Here is a 16,051-nt window from a genome sequence, read left to right as displayed (position 1 = left end):
AATCAGGAAGTGTGAGTCCTCCAAATTTATTCTTTTTCAAGATTCTTTTGCCTTTCGTAGGCCCCTACTGGTTCCATATAAATTATTAGGCTAGCTTAACTTCTTCAAAAAGACAGTTAGGATTTGAGTAGTAATTGCATCAAATTTCCATGTTAATTTTAGGAATAATGTCATCTTAGCAATATTACGTTTTCTAATCCACAAACATGGGATATCTTTGATTTATATCTTTTATTCTTTCTTTAATATTTCTCACTCACTGTTTTGTAATTTTTAGTGTAAAAGCTGTGCACTTCATTTGTTAAATTTATTCTAAAATACATTATTATTTTATGCTATTGTAAGTGAAGTTGATTTCTTAATTTCATTTTCAGATTTTCCTTTGCTACTGTATAAAAATACAATTACTGTTTGTATATTGATCTCTTTTACTGTGACCTTACCAAACTTGTTTATTAGTTCTAAAATTTTTAAATGGATCTTTTAGGACTTTCTACATATAAGATAATGTCATTTGAAAACAGTGATAGGCTGGGCACAGTGGCTCATGCCTGTAATCCCAGCACTTTGGGAGGCCGAGGCAGGTGGATCACCTGAGGTCAGGAGTTCAAGACCAACCTGACCAACATGAAAAAACCCCATCTCTACTAAAAATACAAAAATTAGCTGGGTGTGGTAGCGCATGCCTGTAATCCCAGCTACTCGGGAGGCTGAGGCAGGAGAATCACTTGAACCCAGGAGGCGGAGGTTGTGGTGAGCTGAGATCATGCCATTGCACTCCAGACTGGGCAATAAGAGAGAAACTCCGTCTCAAAAAATAGGAAAGGAAAGGAAAGAAAGCAGTGATAATATTAATTATTTCTTTCCAATCTGAATGTCTTTTATTTTGTCGTCTTCCCAATTGCTCTGGCTAGAACATACAGTACCATGTTGAGTAGAACTCATGAAAGTGGACATCCTTATCTTGTACCTGATTTTAGGGGAAAGTGTTCAGGCTTTCGCCATAATTACTATAAAAGACTGCACTTTGGTACAGTGTACACTGCTCAGGTGATGGGTCCACCAAAATCTCAGAAATCACCACTAAAGAGCTTATCTGTGTAACCAAACACCACCTGTTCCCAAAAAACCTATTGAAAAAAATTATGATGTGAGCTGCACGTTTTTCATAGATGCTTTTGAAGAAGTTTCATTTTATTTCTAGTTTTGCAGGTGTTTATATAATTAAAGGGTGTTGAATTTTGTCTATTCGTTTTCTGCATCTAGAGAGATAATCATGTGAGCTTTGTTCTGTATCCTATTAATATGTTGTATCACTTTGATTGTATGTCAGATGTTAAATTAAGCTTGCGTTACTGGAATAAATCCCATTTCATCATTGTTTGTAATTACTTTTATATGTTGCTGGATTCAGTTCATTAGTTTTTTTCAAGGATTACTGCATCTGTATTCATAAGGGATACTGTTCTGTAGTTTTATTTTCTTGTGATATTTCCTCCTTTTTTGCTATCAGCAGAATATTGACCTCATAAAATGAGTTGGGAAGTGCATTTATGCCTCTTCTACTTTGGGGAAGAATTTGTGATGAGTTAATATTAATTCTATTTTAAATTTTGATAGAAATCACCAGTGAAGACATCTGGACTTGAGCTTTCTTTGTATAAGGTTTTATGAAATTTATTAATAATTCAATATCTTTACTTATCAGATTTTCTGTTTCTTCTTAAGTTCATGTGGTAGTTTGTCTTTCTATGAATTTATCCATTTCATCTAAGATTATATACATTTTATTTTATGCAGTTTACGATTAAATCAGTTAAGAGGAAAAAGGAGAACAAATCATGTCTTTTATAATTACCCACATTATTACCCTTATTGGTGCTATTTTTTTTTTAAGTATTGATTCAACTTAATATCTGGTGTCATTTGTTTTCTTTAATATTTCTTTTTTTACTATTGCTTTCTTTACTGATTTTTGTAAAGTGAATCCAACAACAAATTATCTTAATTTTGTCTGTCTTTATTTCACCTTTATTTTAGGAAGATAGTTTAGGTGGATATAAGATTATTGGTTGATAGGAATTTATTTTTCTTTTACCACTTTAAATGTCATCTCACTGTCATCCTCCTTTGCTTCTGGTAGAAGTCAGTTGTTAATCTGATCAGGATGCTCTCACACATAATGCATCTTTATTTTTTTCTCTTGCTGCTTTCAAGGTTTTTTATTTGTGTTTTGCTTTTAGTAGTTTTACTATAATGTGTGAGCGTGTAAATCTATTTGCTTGATTCTTCTTAGAGTTCACTGACCATCATGAATGTATAGATTAATATTCAACAAACTTCAAAAGTTTGGGGCCATTATTTCTTTGACTATTTTTCTTCTCCTTTATCTCTCTCCTTCTGGCCCTCTTATTATGCATATGTGAATATATTTAACAATGTACCACATTTCTCTGAGGCTCTGTTGATATTTTACTTCATTCTATTTTCTCTCTGTTTTTCATGTTGCATAATATCTTCCAATCTATTTTCAATTTCAGTGAATCTTTCTTCTGCCAGCTTCTATGAGTACAGTTCTACTGTTGAACCCCTCTAGTGAATTTTTAATTTCACTTATTGTACTTTTCAGCCTCAGAATTTTCATCTGGTTCCTTTCATTGATATTCTCAATTTTATGAGACATTTTAATCATACCTATCTTTAATTCTTTGTTCTTTGATTTTCTTTAATTCTTTTAACCTAGTTATAATAGCTGTTTTGAAACATTTGAATTCTAAGTACAGCACCTGGACTGTTTCTACTAACTGCTTTTTTTTTAAACCAGGTGTTGTCTGACTTTCCCTCCATGCGCAGCCTCTGTTGTCATTCCTCAGAGGGTGCATGACTGGGTAGGTGCACAGTCATTCTTATCCTCTCCCATTTCCAAAGGATAATAATCACTTTAGTTGTGTTCACTTTGACTGTTTCTTTCCATGGTCTCGCTGTTAAGGGATTGTTCTGCCTGTGTTGGTATCACACCCAGATTTTGGCCTTCTTAATTGTTTGCTGAATTGTTGCTCTACGGTTTTCAATAATACTCTGAGGTATGAATGGACCAACAATCTGATCCAATTAAATTTGTCTGCTTCAGCTACTGTAACAACATACCACAGACTGTGTGTCTTAAATAACACAAATGTTATTTTCTTACAGCTCCAGAGGATGGAATTCCATAATCAAGGTGCTAGCAAATTCACTGGTGAGGGTTCTCTTTCTGACTAATAGATGCCTGCCTTTTCGTTACTTCCTCGCGTGGTCTTTCCTTAGTGCATACACCCAAAAAGAGAGAGAGAGTGAGATATCTAGAGTCTCTTCTTATAAGAACATTACTTCTGTCAGATCAGGACCCCATTCTTATAACCCCAATTAACCTTAATTATTCCTTAGAGGCCCCATTTCCAAATACAGCCACACTGGCATTTGTGCTTCAACATATAATTGTGGGGGACATAAACATTCAATCTATAACAGGCTTCTGTATAGGGGTAATATCTGGGGCCAAATTTTGTGGCTAGTGCCAAATCCAGGAGGGCATTTCTTACCTCTTTTTCTGCCTGTCTCTGTTTAACTTCTAGCCGGTCTGCCAATAGCTTGTTGCTATCATGAAGCAACAAGCCTACTCTTAATTGCTCAGCAGAAGAATCTTCATTGTTTTCAACAGTGTCCCTATGCTTGAAATGCCCCATGCTCTCTTACAAATAAAATTCCAGCTTGTGTATCATCAGTCTTCTAAGGCAAAGATACATAACCCTCTATTCTTATGGCCTGCCTCTCCCATAAGTAGTACCTTTACACCACTGCACCAGAGCTGGCAGAAGAGACTGTGACCTACTTCTCCTGGAGCCATATTCTTGTTCCACAAGTGGAGCACTGATTACGGATAGTAGTCCCTAGTCTTTTTTGCTTGTGCCTCCTGGAATACGTCCTGCACACTATGAGTGATCCAGGGCAGGGATATTCAGGACCTTGCTGCTCCTGGGTTAGAGATTATACCCTATGAGAGGAGGCTTGGTGAAGGAAGGAAACCATAGTCCTCTTGGTCATGTCTACAATGAAGAGAATTTCTGCAACTTGAGGCTGGGACAATAAGAGATTCCAACAGCCTTTTGCTCTAAGGGTGAGCTATGATCTTTAACTGGAAGCTGGGAGGAGAGGGAGTCTTGTCTTTTGGCTACATCCACTCAAGAGTTGAGCTTCCATCATACTGAGCTTGGGGAAGAGCAGAGGTTAATGGAGCAGATCCTGGTTCAAATGCCATAGACTCTCACTTCTTACTGAGATTTAGATTTTCTAGAATAAATAATTCTTAATTTTCTGCATGCCCTTAAGACAATTTCCAGAGATTTTTATTTCTTTTTTATAACTTTTACCAGTTAAATAGTTGTTGAAAATGTTCTAGCAGTTTACCTCTACCATCTGTCCCTACCCTTACTTCCTCTGCACTTCAACATATGGCTGGGGAAAAGAGAAACTTGATCCCTTCCACCTAGCACCAAGAAAAACATTGATTGTTTTTCTTGTTGTAGTTCAACTTTACACAGCTTTTTTTTTTTTTGCTACAATGAACCCAAAGCCCAGCCCAGAGAATCCCATCAATGAAACACATTTGGAGAGACTGGAGAAGGTAAAAAACATGGTTCATGGCACCTACTGGCTCCAATATTACTACTTCCTGTAGTAAAATGTCTGTAAAGATTACCTCCAGCAATTCCTGTCATCCAATATGCACATGCAATCAAGAGATAGAATCTATTGCCTCACCCATGGAATGTGAGACTTGGGACTTGCTTTAATCAACCCATAAATTGTGATAAAAATGATACTCTGCCAGTTCTGGTATTAAGCTCTCTGAGAATGGTCAGCTTCCACTATTGCTCTCTTGCTACTCTGAACTGCCATATAAGGAATTCCAGGCTAACCAGATAAAGTGAGACACCATACAGAGAGAGAAGCCATGGGAAGAAGAATTAAGACACCTGCCCCAGGCAAAAGCCAACACAAAGATCTCAGTCATGTAAGTGAAGCCATCTTAAACCTTCTCGCCTAGCCCAGATACCAGCAGAATGCAGCTTTCCATTCCAGCTAATATCACATGGAATGCTGCCCAAATCCTGACTCACAGAATCATAATAAAATAGTTGTTGTTTAAGCCACTATGTCTTGGGGTAGTTTGTTGCAAAGCAATAGATAAATGGAACACTCCATTTGTGGAATTAGATAATAAAGTTTTCTTCAGATTAAGTTTCTTAACAGCTGGTAACAGTTTAAATAGAAAACTGATAATAAGTAGAAAGAAAAAGAAGTAGAAGGAGAAAAGAGGAGGACTATTAGGGGACAAAGTTATCTATGACTAATAGAGACAGAACAAAATAAATGAAATAGATTGGGAGAGGTAAGGGAAAAAGTGAGTAAGTGAGGGAAATCAGGGACATGTGACCTAAGGAGGAAATAGATTAACGATTCAAGAGCCCAGATGGTGGACGTATGAGTACAGGAGATGTAGAGGGAGAAGGCAAACACTAAATTAACAAGTAGGGGGCCTGGGTCCACAGCACAGTTCTATTGTAATTAGCCATCTGCCCTCAAGAAAGGCATTTATTTTGACCTCGAGAAAGGCATTTGTTCTATATGGCATTCAGTTTCCTACATGGTAAAATGAGGGATCGAGATAAATAATCTCTTGCAGATTTAATTTATTTCCCTTGACAAGAAAATACAAATGAGTTTGACAATTCTTATAAACACTGTGTCCTGAAAACCATACCTATTTATGGGGTGAATGAGACTTTGTAACTATAAGTGGTTGGCTTATTTGTGCAATAAAATGCTAATAGTCTACATTACTGAGAAAGGAAATATTGTTATTTCAGTAATGTGGAGATGCTCTATTGATAGTATCTGTAGGGCTAACAATTTTTTGTACAAAATTTCTGCCTGACTTACCACAAGGCTTTGTTTTTTATGTTAATAACCTCAATAAATCATATCTAATATTATTTTCTAAGAAAAATAATTATTCCAATGTGAGACTGCTAGATTCTTTGTTTTAAGACAAGTTATAAATATCCTTTTTATAAAGTCTCTTTGCTGTTGCTAAAATATTTGATGCCATCAAACATAGTATCACTACTCCTTAGAATATTAATTTGGCTTTGTGAAACAAACAAGAACATTACACATACTATTAATGGGCAAGTATTCTCTTAAATTCTTCTAACATGAATTCTTTTCAGATTTTCATTAGCTCATTTATATTCACTGAATGTGTTTCTTTTTTGAACCCCATTCGGATTCAACTCCTCAAACAAACCAAGCTCACATCTTATGTATGCGAAAGTATATTTACTGTGCAATTATCTAAGTCTGCAAAACTTTCCTTAAACCTATTTTCTATGTAGGTTATCCCTAACCCTACTTTAACTCCTTTTTATTTTTCAGCTCTTAGCCTATTACTTCTGAAAAAGCTTCCTCTGATTCCAAAGTCCAGTTATTCTTACTGAATGCCCTCAGTATGACATAAATACACCGTTTTGTAATTGCCTAGCTCTAATATGTATTTCACATTAGACTAAGTTTCAAGAGGACAAAGATCTGAGACTAGACATTTTTTTCTAAGTCCTGCACTTAGCCCAGGTGTGTTCAATCAACAATTGTTAACCAAGTGAAAAATGAGTGAATGTATTGCATGTGACACTGTGGGAGACATTAAAAAGAAATGGAATACTTTGTAGAACATTAGAATCAGCTATATTTATTATAGGTATGTATATTAATAATGATATTTTATGAGCATGAAAGCAACAACTCATTTTAAGATCAATATAACTACAATTATGCCATATAGTTGAAGTCTTAATTTTTTCTAAATATAATAAAATTTACTATCTATCAAAAAACTGAGAATAATTGAGAAAAGCAAAAGTCAACACATTAGATTATATAGGTCTATTTTTTGGAATAAACACTACAGATGAAAAACACATCAATAAAATGTGTTCTTTACGCACTTAGGATATTTAAGGAATCAAATCAACTATATAAAGTATTGCATTTTTCAGAATATAAAATACATGTCAGTCAACAACTTATAAAATGTTCCAGAGTGCCCCAAGTTGCAGAGTAAAGGTTTACAGTTCAGAAGCAACAAGGTATAGGAATTAATTGGATGATATTCAAGAGAGAAAATTGTGAAGCAGACACAGACATCTATTACCTTTCTAGTGTGAAAGCATACATCTTGGCAGCTTTATCATTCACCAGGTAAGTTCTTTCAAGAAACTCCATGACGGCCAGGATAAGAGCTGCTGCTGCTGTTGTCGCTGTTGAACTCACCGCCCAGTTTTGGAAGCAAAGCAGCACTGCAACTATTTATACACTTTCTAAAGAAAAAATTAAAAGGCTCCAGAAATTAAAATAATGAGCTTCCTACATCAGTGCTGTTGGTAGGTCTGCTAAAATTACAGCCTCCTTGGAATATTACCTGGCTTCATTGTTTTCACCTACAAAAACTGCTTTTCTAGGGAGACTTGCAGGTAGCATTATATGAAGTGTGTATGTCTTTCGCATGATATCTGATTCAATTGTGCTTTCTAAGAGGTAGAGGAGCTCAAGAGTTTGCTACGAATTGCTGATGTAGGGTTTTGACCTTCAGAGCACACCTGGGTGAGCTGCAAATAGCTACCATTCTGTACACTAATCTAATTTTTTCTTTTTCTCTCCCTCCTCCTTTTTCTACACTCTTTATCAGCCTAAAAGTATTTCTTTGGAATTTAGTTCTAAGATGACCTCTAAGCAGCTGTCAGAATTTACTTGTCTCTCCTAGGACCATTTTGGGATTTCACTATTGAAAGGCAGGACAAGGGTCAACAGTTTCTGAAACCAGTAATCTGAAAACAGTTCTTGGTACAGCAGCTTTGAAATCCTTTTGACCGGCAAGGGAAGGACAGACTCTGCTTTTACGTAAATAACAGCACTCCAAAACACAAGAACCAGAGTGAGCTTACTTCTCCCTGGCCAGGGTACGCTCTATTAAAGATCAAGGATTCACCCTATCAGGCATGCCAGTTCCAGCTCTCAGGAATGAAGCCTCTGAGTTGCTCCTGAGAGACCTTGGACTCTTCAACTCCTAGGAATCAGTATTTACTTCATTACAAAGGACTTTCCTTCTCAAGTAAGAGAAAGAACTATAGCCTTATGGCAAGAGCTTGGACAAACAGTAGGCATTTGTGTGGGGGCAAAAGGTTCCAAGACCTATACAAATGTATGCAAGGATGCAGAGAGAGGGGGTTTTGTAGACTGGAGAAGAGGAGTAAACCCAGACCACTAGGTTCTTGTTGCCTTTTCCTTGTGTGATCACTAACTTTCTAGTGAGAAAACTCAGGGTAGTTAAGTCCCAGAATAACCCAGTGGCCCAGTATAATGGGAAGTTGCCCATTATGCTGAGCTGAAATCTCTCACAATGGCCTGATAAGATGAATATTGTCCTCTAAAATGAGGATGGGGTTCAATGCCAGTTGTCATAGGCAGTGACAGGAGAAGACACCTTTGGTTCAGAATGAGAATATTAGGTCTCCTATCACATCTGTGGTGTGATCGCTGTACCTCTTAATATCTTAAGATTTCAAACACTTTCATCTATAACATAAATTCTAAGGTCTTCTCATATGACCCCACTCTTATCCTTAACTTTGCTCACACAGTTGGGAGCCTCTAAGAGGCTCTGGGGGAGCCTTTTCCTTGCAAGTGAAGGCATTGAAATCCTGGGTCTACTGTTAGCAGAATAAAAACCAATGTATTTTTTCTCATATATTCTTACTCTTAACCTTACAAAGTAATCAGTTATTCTGTGGAGGCAAAAATAAAAAACCAGAAAAGAATTACTAATCCACCTGTGTGACACATTCAAGCTGCCATACGTCACAGCTTGAATCATTTGTGAATAGTTTCACAGCTTGAATCACTGTGAATAGCACATACAAGAGAAAGAGAATTCAAGTGAATGAATGTCAAAAATGAGGAAACAAGTCCCAGAGCAAGATGGCCGAATAGGAACAGCTCCAGCCTCCAGCTCCCAGTGCAAGCGACACAGAAGATGGGTGATTTCTGCATTTTCAACTGAGGTACAGGGTTCATCTCACTGGGGAGTGCCAGACAATCGGTGCTGGTCAGCTGGTGCAGCCCGATCAGCCAGAGCTGAAGCAGGGCGAGGCATCACCTCACCTGGGAAGCGCAAGGGGGAAGGGAATCCCTTTTCCTAGCCAAGGGAATCTGAGACACACAACACCTGGAAAATTGGGTAACTCCCACCCTAATACTGTGCTTTACCCAAGGCTCTTAGCAAACGGCACACCAGGAGATTATATCCCACACCTGGCCGGGAGGGTCCCACACCCATGGAGCCTCGCTCATTGCTAGCACAGCAGTCTGCGATCTAACTGCAAGACAGCAGCAAGGCTGGGAGAGGGGCGCCCACCATTGCTGAGGCTTAAGTAAACAAATCTGCCGGGAAGCTCGAACTGGGTGGAGCCCACAGCAGCTCAAGGAGGCCTGCCTGTCTCTGTAGACTCCACCTCTGGGGATGGGACAAAGCTAAACAAAAAGCAGCAGAAACCTCTGCAGATGTAAAAGACCCTGTCTGACAGCTTTGAAGAGAACAATGGATCTCCCAACATGGAGGTTGAGATCTGAGAACGGACAGACTGCCTGCTCAAGTGGGTCCCTGACCCCTGAGTAGCCTAACTGGGAGACATCCCCCACTAGGTGCAGACCGACACCCCTCACCTCACACGGCATGGTACACCCCTGAGACGAAGCTTCCAGAGCAAGAATCAGACAGGAACACTTGCTATTCAGCAATATTCAAACTTCTGCAGCCTCCGCAGCTGATACCCATAACAATATTAACCTTAAATGTAAATGGACTAATGGTCAAATTAAAAGACACAGACAGGCAAATTGGATAAAGAGTCAAGACCCATCAGTTTGCTGTATTCAGGAGACCCATCTCACATGCAGAGACACACGCAGGCTCAAAATAAAGGGATGGAGGAAGATCTACCAAGCAAATGGAGAACAAAAAAAAGCAGGGGTTGCAATCCGAGTCTCTGATAAAACAGACTTTAAACCATCAAAGATCAAAAGAGACAAAGAAGGCCATTACATAATGGTAAAGGAATCATTCAACAGGAAGAGCTAACTATCCTAAATATATATGCACCCAATACAGGAGCACCTAGATTCATAAAGCAAGTCCTTAGAGACATACAGAGAGACTTAGACTCCCATACGATAATAATGGGAGACTTCAACACCCCACTGTCAACATTAGACAGATCAACGAGAGAAAGTTAACAAGGATATCCAGGAATTGAACTCAACTCCGCACTAAGTGGACCTAATAGACATCTACAGAACTCTCCACCCCAAATCAACAGAATATACATTCTTCTCAGCACCACATCGCACTTATTCCAAAATTGACCACATAGTTGGAAGTAAAGCACTCCTCAGCAAATGTACAAGAACAGAAATTATAACAAACTGTCTCTCAGACCACAGTGCAATCAAACTAGAACTCAGGACTAAGAAACTCAATCAAAGCCACTCAACTACATGGAAACTGAACAACTTGCTCCTGAATGACTACTGGGTACATAACAAAATGAAGGCAGAAATAAAGATGTTCTTTGAAACTAATGAGAACAAAGATACAACATACCAGAATCTCTGGGACACATTTAAAGCAGTGTGTACAGGGAAATTTATAGCACACTAAATGCCCACAAGGAAAGCTGGAAAGGTCCAAAACTGACATCCTAACATCACAATTAAAAGAACTAGAGAAGAAAGAGCAAACACATTCAAAAGCTAGCAGAAGGCAAGAAATAACTAAGATCAGAGTGGAACTGAAGGAGATAGAGACACAAAAAAACCTCCAAAAAAATCAATGAATCCAGGAGCTGGTTTTTTGAAAAGATCAACAAAATTGATAGACTGCTAGCAAGACTTATAAACAAGAAAAGAGAGAAGAATCAAATAGATGCAATAAAAAATGATAAAGGGGATATCACCACTGACCCCATAGAAATACAAACTACCATCAGAGAATACTATAAATACCTCTACGCAAATAAATTTGAAAACCTAGAAGAAATGGATAATTTCCTGGACACTTACACTCTCCCAAGACTAAACCAGGAAGAAGTTGAATCCCTGAATAGACCAATAGCAGGCTCTGAAATTGAGGCAATAATTAATAGCCTACCAACCAAAAAAAGTCCAGGACCAGATAGATTCACAGCTGAATTCTACCAGAGGTACAAGGAGGAGCTGGTACCATTCCTTCTGAAACTATTCCAATCAATAGAAAAGGAGGGAATCCTCCCTAACTCATTTTACGAGGTCAACATCATCCTGATACCAAAGCCTGGCAGAGACACAACAAGAAAAGAGAATTTTAGACCAATATCCCTGATGAACATCGATGCAAAAATCCTCAATAAAATACTGGCAAACCGAATCCAGCAGCACATCAAAAAGCTTATCCACCATGATCAAGTGGGCTTCATCCCTGGGATGGAAGGCTGGTTCAACATACGCAAATCAATAAACATAATCCAGCATATAAACAGAACCAAAGACAAAAACCACATGATTATCTCAATAGATGCAGAAAAGGCCTTTGACAAAATTCAACAGCCCTTCATACTAAAAACTCTCAATAAATTCGGTATTGATGGAACATATCTCAAAATAATAAGAGCTATTTATGACAGACCCACAGCCAATATCATACTGAATGGGCAAAAACTGGAAGCATTCCCTTTGAAAACTGGCACAAGACAGGGATGCCCTCTCTCACCACTCCTATTCAACATAGTGTTGGAAGTTCTGGCTAGGGCAATCAGGCAAGAGAAAGAAATCAAGGGTATTCAGTTAGGAAAAGAAGAAGTCAAATTGTCCCTCTTTGCAGATGACATGATTGTATATTTAGAAAACCCCATCATCTCAGCCCAAAATCTCCTTAAGCTGATAAGCAACTTCAGCAAAGTCTCAGGATACAAAATCAATGTGCAAAAATCACAAGCATTCTTATACACCAGTAACAGACAAACAGAGATCCAAATCGTGAATGAACTTCCATTCACAATTGCTTCAAAGAGAATAAAATATCTAGCAATCCAACTTACAAGGGATGTAAAGGATCTCTTCAAGGAGAACTACAAACCACTGATGAGTGAAACAAAAGAGGACACAAACAAATGGAAGAACATACCATGCTCATGGATAGGAAGAATCAATATCGTGAAAATGGCCATACTGCCCAAGATAATTTATAGATTCAATGCCATCCCCATCAAGCTACCAATGAGTTTCTTCACAGAATTGGAAAAAACTGCTTTAAAGTTCATATGGAACCAAAAAAGACCCCATATTGCCAAGACAATCCTAAGTCAAAAGAACAAAGCTGGAGGCATCATGCTACCTGACTTCAAACTGTACTACAAGGCTACAGTAACCAAAACAGCATGGTACTGGTACCAAAACAGAGATATAGACCAATGGAACAGAACAGAGCCCTCAGAAATAATACCACACATCTACAGCCATCTGATTTTTGACAAACCTGAGAAAAACAAGAAATGGGGAAAGGATTCCCTATTTAATAAATGGTGCTGGGAAAATTGGCTAGCCATAAGTAGAAAGCTGAAACTGGATCCTTTCCTTACTCCTTATATGAAAATTAATTCAAGATGGATTCGAGACTTAAATGTTAGACCTAATACCATAAAAACCCTAGAAGAAAACCTAGGTAATACCATTCAGGACATAGGCATGGGCAAGGATTTCATGTCTAAAACACCAAAACCAATGGCAACAAAAGCCAAAATTGACAAATGGGATCTAGTTAAACTAAAGAGCTTCTGCACAGCAAAAGAAACTACCATCAGAGTGAACAGGCAACCTACAGAATGGGAGAAAATTTTTGCAATCTACTCATTTGACAAAGGCTAATATCCAGAACCTACAAATAACTCAAACAAATGTACAAGAAAAAAACAAACAATCCCATCGAAAAGTGGGCAAAGGATATGAACAGACATCTCTCAAAAGAAGACATGCATGCAGCCAATAGACACATGAAAAAATGCTCGTCATCACTGGCCATCAGAGAAATGCAAATCAAAACCACAATGAGATACCATCTCACACCAGTTAGAATGACAATCATTTAAAAGTCAGGAAACAACAGGTGCTGGAGAGGATGTGGAGAAATAGGAACACTTTTACACTGTTGGTGGGATTGTAAACTAGTTGAACCATTGTGGAAAACAGTATCGCGATTCCTCAAGGATTTAGAACTAGAAATACCATATGACCCAGCCATCCCATTACTGGGTATATACCCAAAGGATTATAAATCATGCTGCTATAAAGACACATGCACACGTATGTTCATTGTGGCACTATTCACAATAGCAAAGATTTGGAATCAACCCAAATGTCCATCAGTGACAGACTGGATTAAGAAAATGTGGCACATATACACCATGGAATACTATGTAGCCATAAAAAAGGATGAGTTAGTGTCCTTTGTAGGGACATGGATGCAGCTGGAAGCCATCATTCTCAGCAAACTATCACAAGAACAGAAAACGAAACACCGCATGTTCTCACTCATAGGTGGGAATTGAACAATGAGATCACTTGGACTCTGGAAGGGGAACATCACACACTGGGGCCTATTACGGGGAGGGGGGAGTGGGGAGGCATGGCATTGGGAGTCATACCTGATGTTAATGACGAGTTGATGGGTGCTGATGAGTTGATGGGTGCAACACGCCAACATGGCACAAGTATACATATGTAACAAACCTGCACATTGTGCACATGTACCCTAGAACTTAAAGTATAATAAAAAGAAAAGAAAAGAAAAGAAAAGAAAACCTTAAGGAAATTTTTTTAAAAATGAGGAAACTACTTTAAATCAGTCTGAAATTCATTAAGGGTAAGTACAGAAAAGAAGAGATAAGCAATATTTTCAAATCAGGAAGGAGAATATTTGGCTATAGATATCAACAGGAAATAATCTGGAAGTTTGAGATTCCTCAGTACGAACTTTGCCTCTAGTACAAATACAGATGTACAGATCTAGGTATGTCTATTTATAATTCTATGAGTGTGAAGGATACATGCCAGGCAGTTAATTTGGATTGCCTATGGGGCAAGAATCAAGTGAGAGTAGAATGGGGTTGATGTAGGACAGGGAAAAGTGAAGACGGGAAAAGAAACAACGAGAGACCCAAGCAAAACAACAAAAAATATTGCTACTCCCTGTCAAAAATGTATCTTACGATCTCTTATATTTGTCTATAAGATAAACTATATAACTCCTATGTGGTCTAATATCAGCAATTTTATATGGTTCAACTTAAATATATATGCACACATATACAGATACCTAAAATATATGTGTGGATATGTATATTACATTTACTAATAAAAATGTATGTATTTATAAAGTATTGGGAAATTAATTATGACTTTCATCAAAGATTTATGAATCCCAAAAGTTACTCTTGAAGATGATTACCATAAAGCAAAGCTTCCAGTGTGAGTAGCATAAGAACAGGGAACAGTAGATTACAGCAAATAAAATTATGTTTAAAAAGTAAGTTTTGCTACCATAAATTTAGATGCAGATAAGTTATGATCCAGAATTGCATATCATATTATGTAAAATATGCATCTGCTGATCACTTTATCCTTTTACAAGTTCATTTTAACTGCACCATCATTCCCTCTCTCAAATATTTTGTCAGCACAACATTTGTGAAAACTCTCTCATCCTCCCTGACTAACCTTTGGTCTACTTTGGCATGAACTGCCCACCAAGGGCCAACAGCCTAACTGGGCTCCACAAGCAGCATAAAATGTATATTTGGAAAGCAACTCGGATGAAAAAGGAAAATCCCATCCCCTGTTGACATTGGTTTTAGTGGGCATTACGCTGCTCATTTCAGTTTCCTAGGTAACTGGCTTCCAAACCATCCCGAGGTTTGGAAGAGGAGAGGTTGTCCTCTCCGCCCACTCTCCTTCACAAGCTTGGAGTAACTGAATGGGAAACACACAATCTATAACAGCTACCTGTGGAAATAAGTTATTCTGTCAGCCACAAGAACATCACCAACATCACTGAAGAACTAGTTTGGCTCTTCAGTGCTAGCTGTTGTCAGCAACAATTTCTTAATAGGATGTTATAAAACAGTAGCTAATACTTGTGCAAAAATAATTTCACAAGTATCTTAAACATTGTTGGATATTTCACTTGCAGAAAGGATGTATGGATTTATAAAAAGCTACCGTCATCATCGCTAGACACTAAAGTACCACGTCTTATAATTTGTGTTCCCCATACTTAAACTCGTATTTCAGAAATACTTCTGAATGTTGCCAATGTGTTCATGCAGCCATCTTTTTAAATCAGACATAGAAATGTGCTTGTTTTTAAATAATAAATGTGGACTTTCATCATGTTTTTCTTTTTCCTGTTTGTGTGGAGAGGTAGTGTGGTGAAACGGTTTAATACATGGGCTTTCAAGTTAGGTAGACAATTTTAGTTTCTGGTTTGACCACTTTCTTAGATGTGTGACCTTGAACAAGTTGCCTGACCACTGTGTTTTTCAGTTTCTCACCTGTAAAATGGGAGTATTAATAGAATCCATCTTAAAGACTTCTTGTGAAGAGGAAAAGAGATAATATGTGTAAAAGTTCTTAGCATAGTCTCTGCTATATAACCAGTTTTATATAACTGTGAGTTTCTATACACTGGGCCATGTCTAAGTAAAATATTTTGGCTATTGCTGAGAAATTGGCCCCAGTCTTAGCAGAAGGCTAAGAATTACCTATGAATGAAGCATCCATCAAGGAAATAAAGGTTATTGAAAAGGAAGATCTGGGGACTTCAGCTATTGGCTCTGTGACTTTGGGTAGATCTCTCAAACACTCTGGA

At 37.8% G+C, this 16,051-nt stretch overlaps 1 protein-coding gene and 1 long non-coding RNA gene across 4 annotated transcripts in view; one reads left to right on the top strand and one right to left on the bottom strand.

Annotated features, from left to right (window-relative positions):
* SLC30A8 (solute carrier family 30 member 8) overlaps positions 1-8,051 on the bottom strand; it is a 50,357-nt gene extending 42,306 nt beyond the window's left edge. Inside the window, exon 1 of the mRNA XM_003903094.5 lies at positions 7,253-8,051. Coding sequence (XP_003903143.2) covers positions 7,253-7,323 — 71 coding nt within the window. The 5' untranslated portion in view covers positions 7,324-8,051. The remainder of the gene's footprint in view (positions 1-7,252) is intronic.
* Positions 1-16,051, top strand: part of LOC110744006 — a 112,722-nt gene that overhangs the window by 39,080 nt on the left and 57,591 nt on the right. The window lies entirely within an intron of this gene.

This window comes from Papio anubis, chromosome 8, assembly GCF_008728515.1.
Source record: "Papio anubis isolate 15944 chromosome 8, Panubis1.0, whole genome shotgun sequence".
In the NCBI taxonomy this organism is placed as follows: Eukaryota; Metazoa; Chordata; class Mammalia; order Primates; family Cercopithecidae; genus Papio; species Papio anubis.
The sequence above is the reverse complement of the archived record's forward strand: the minus strand, read 5'-3'. Positions and strand labels throughout refer to the sequence as shown.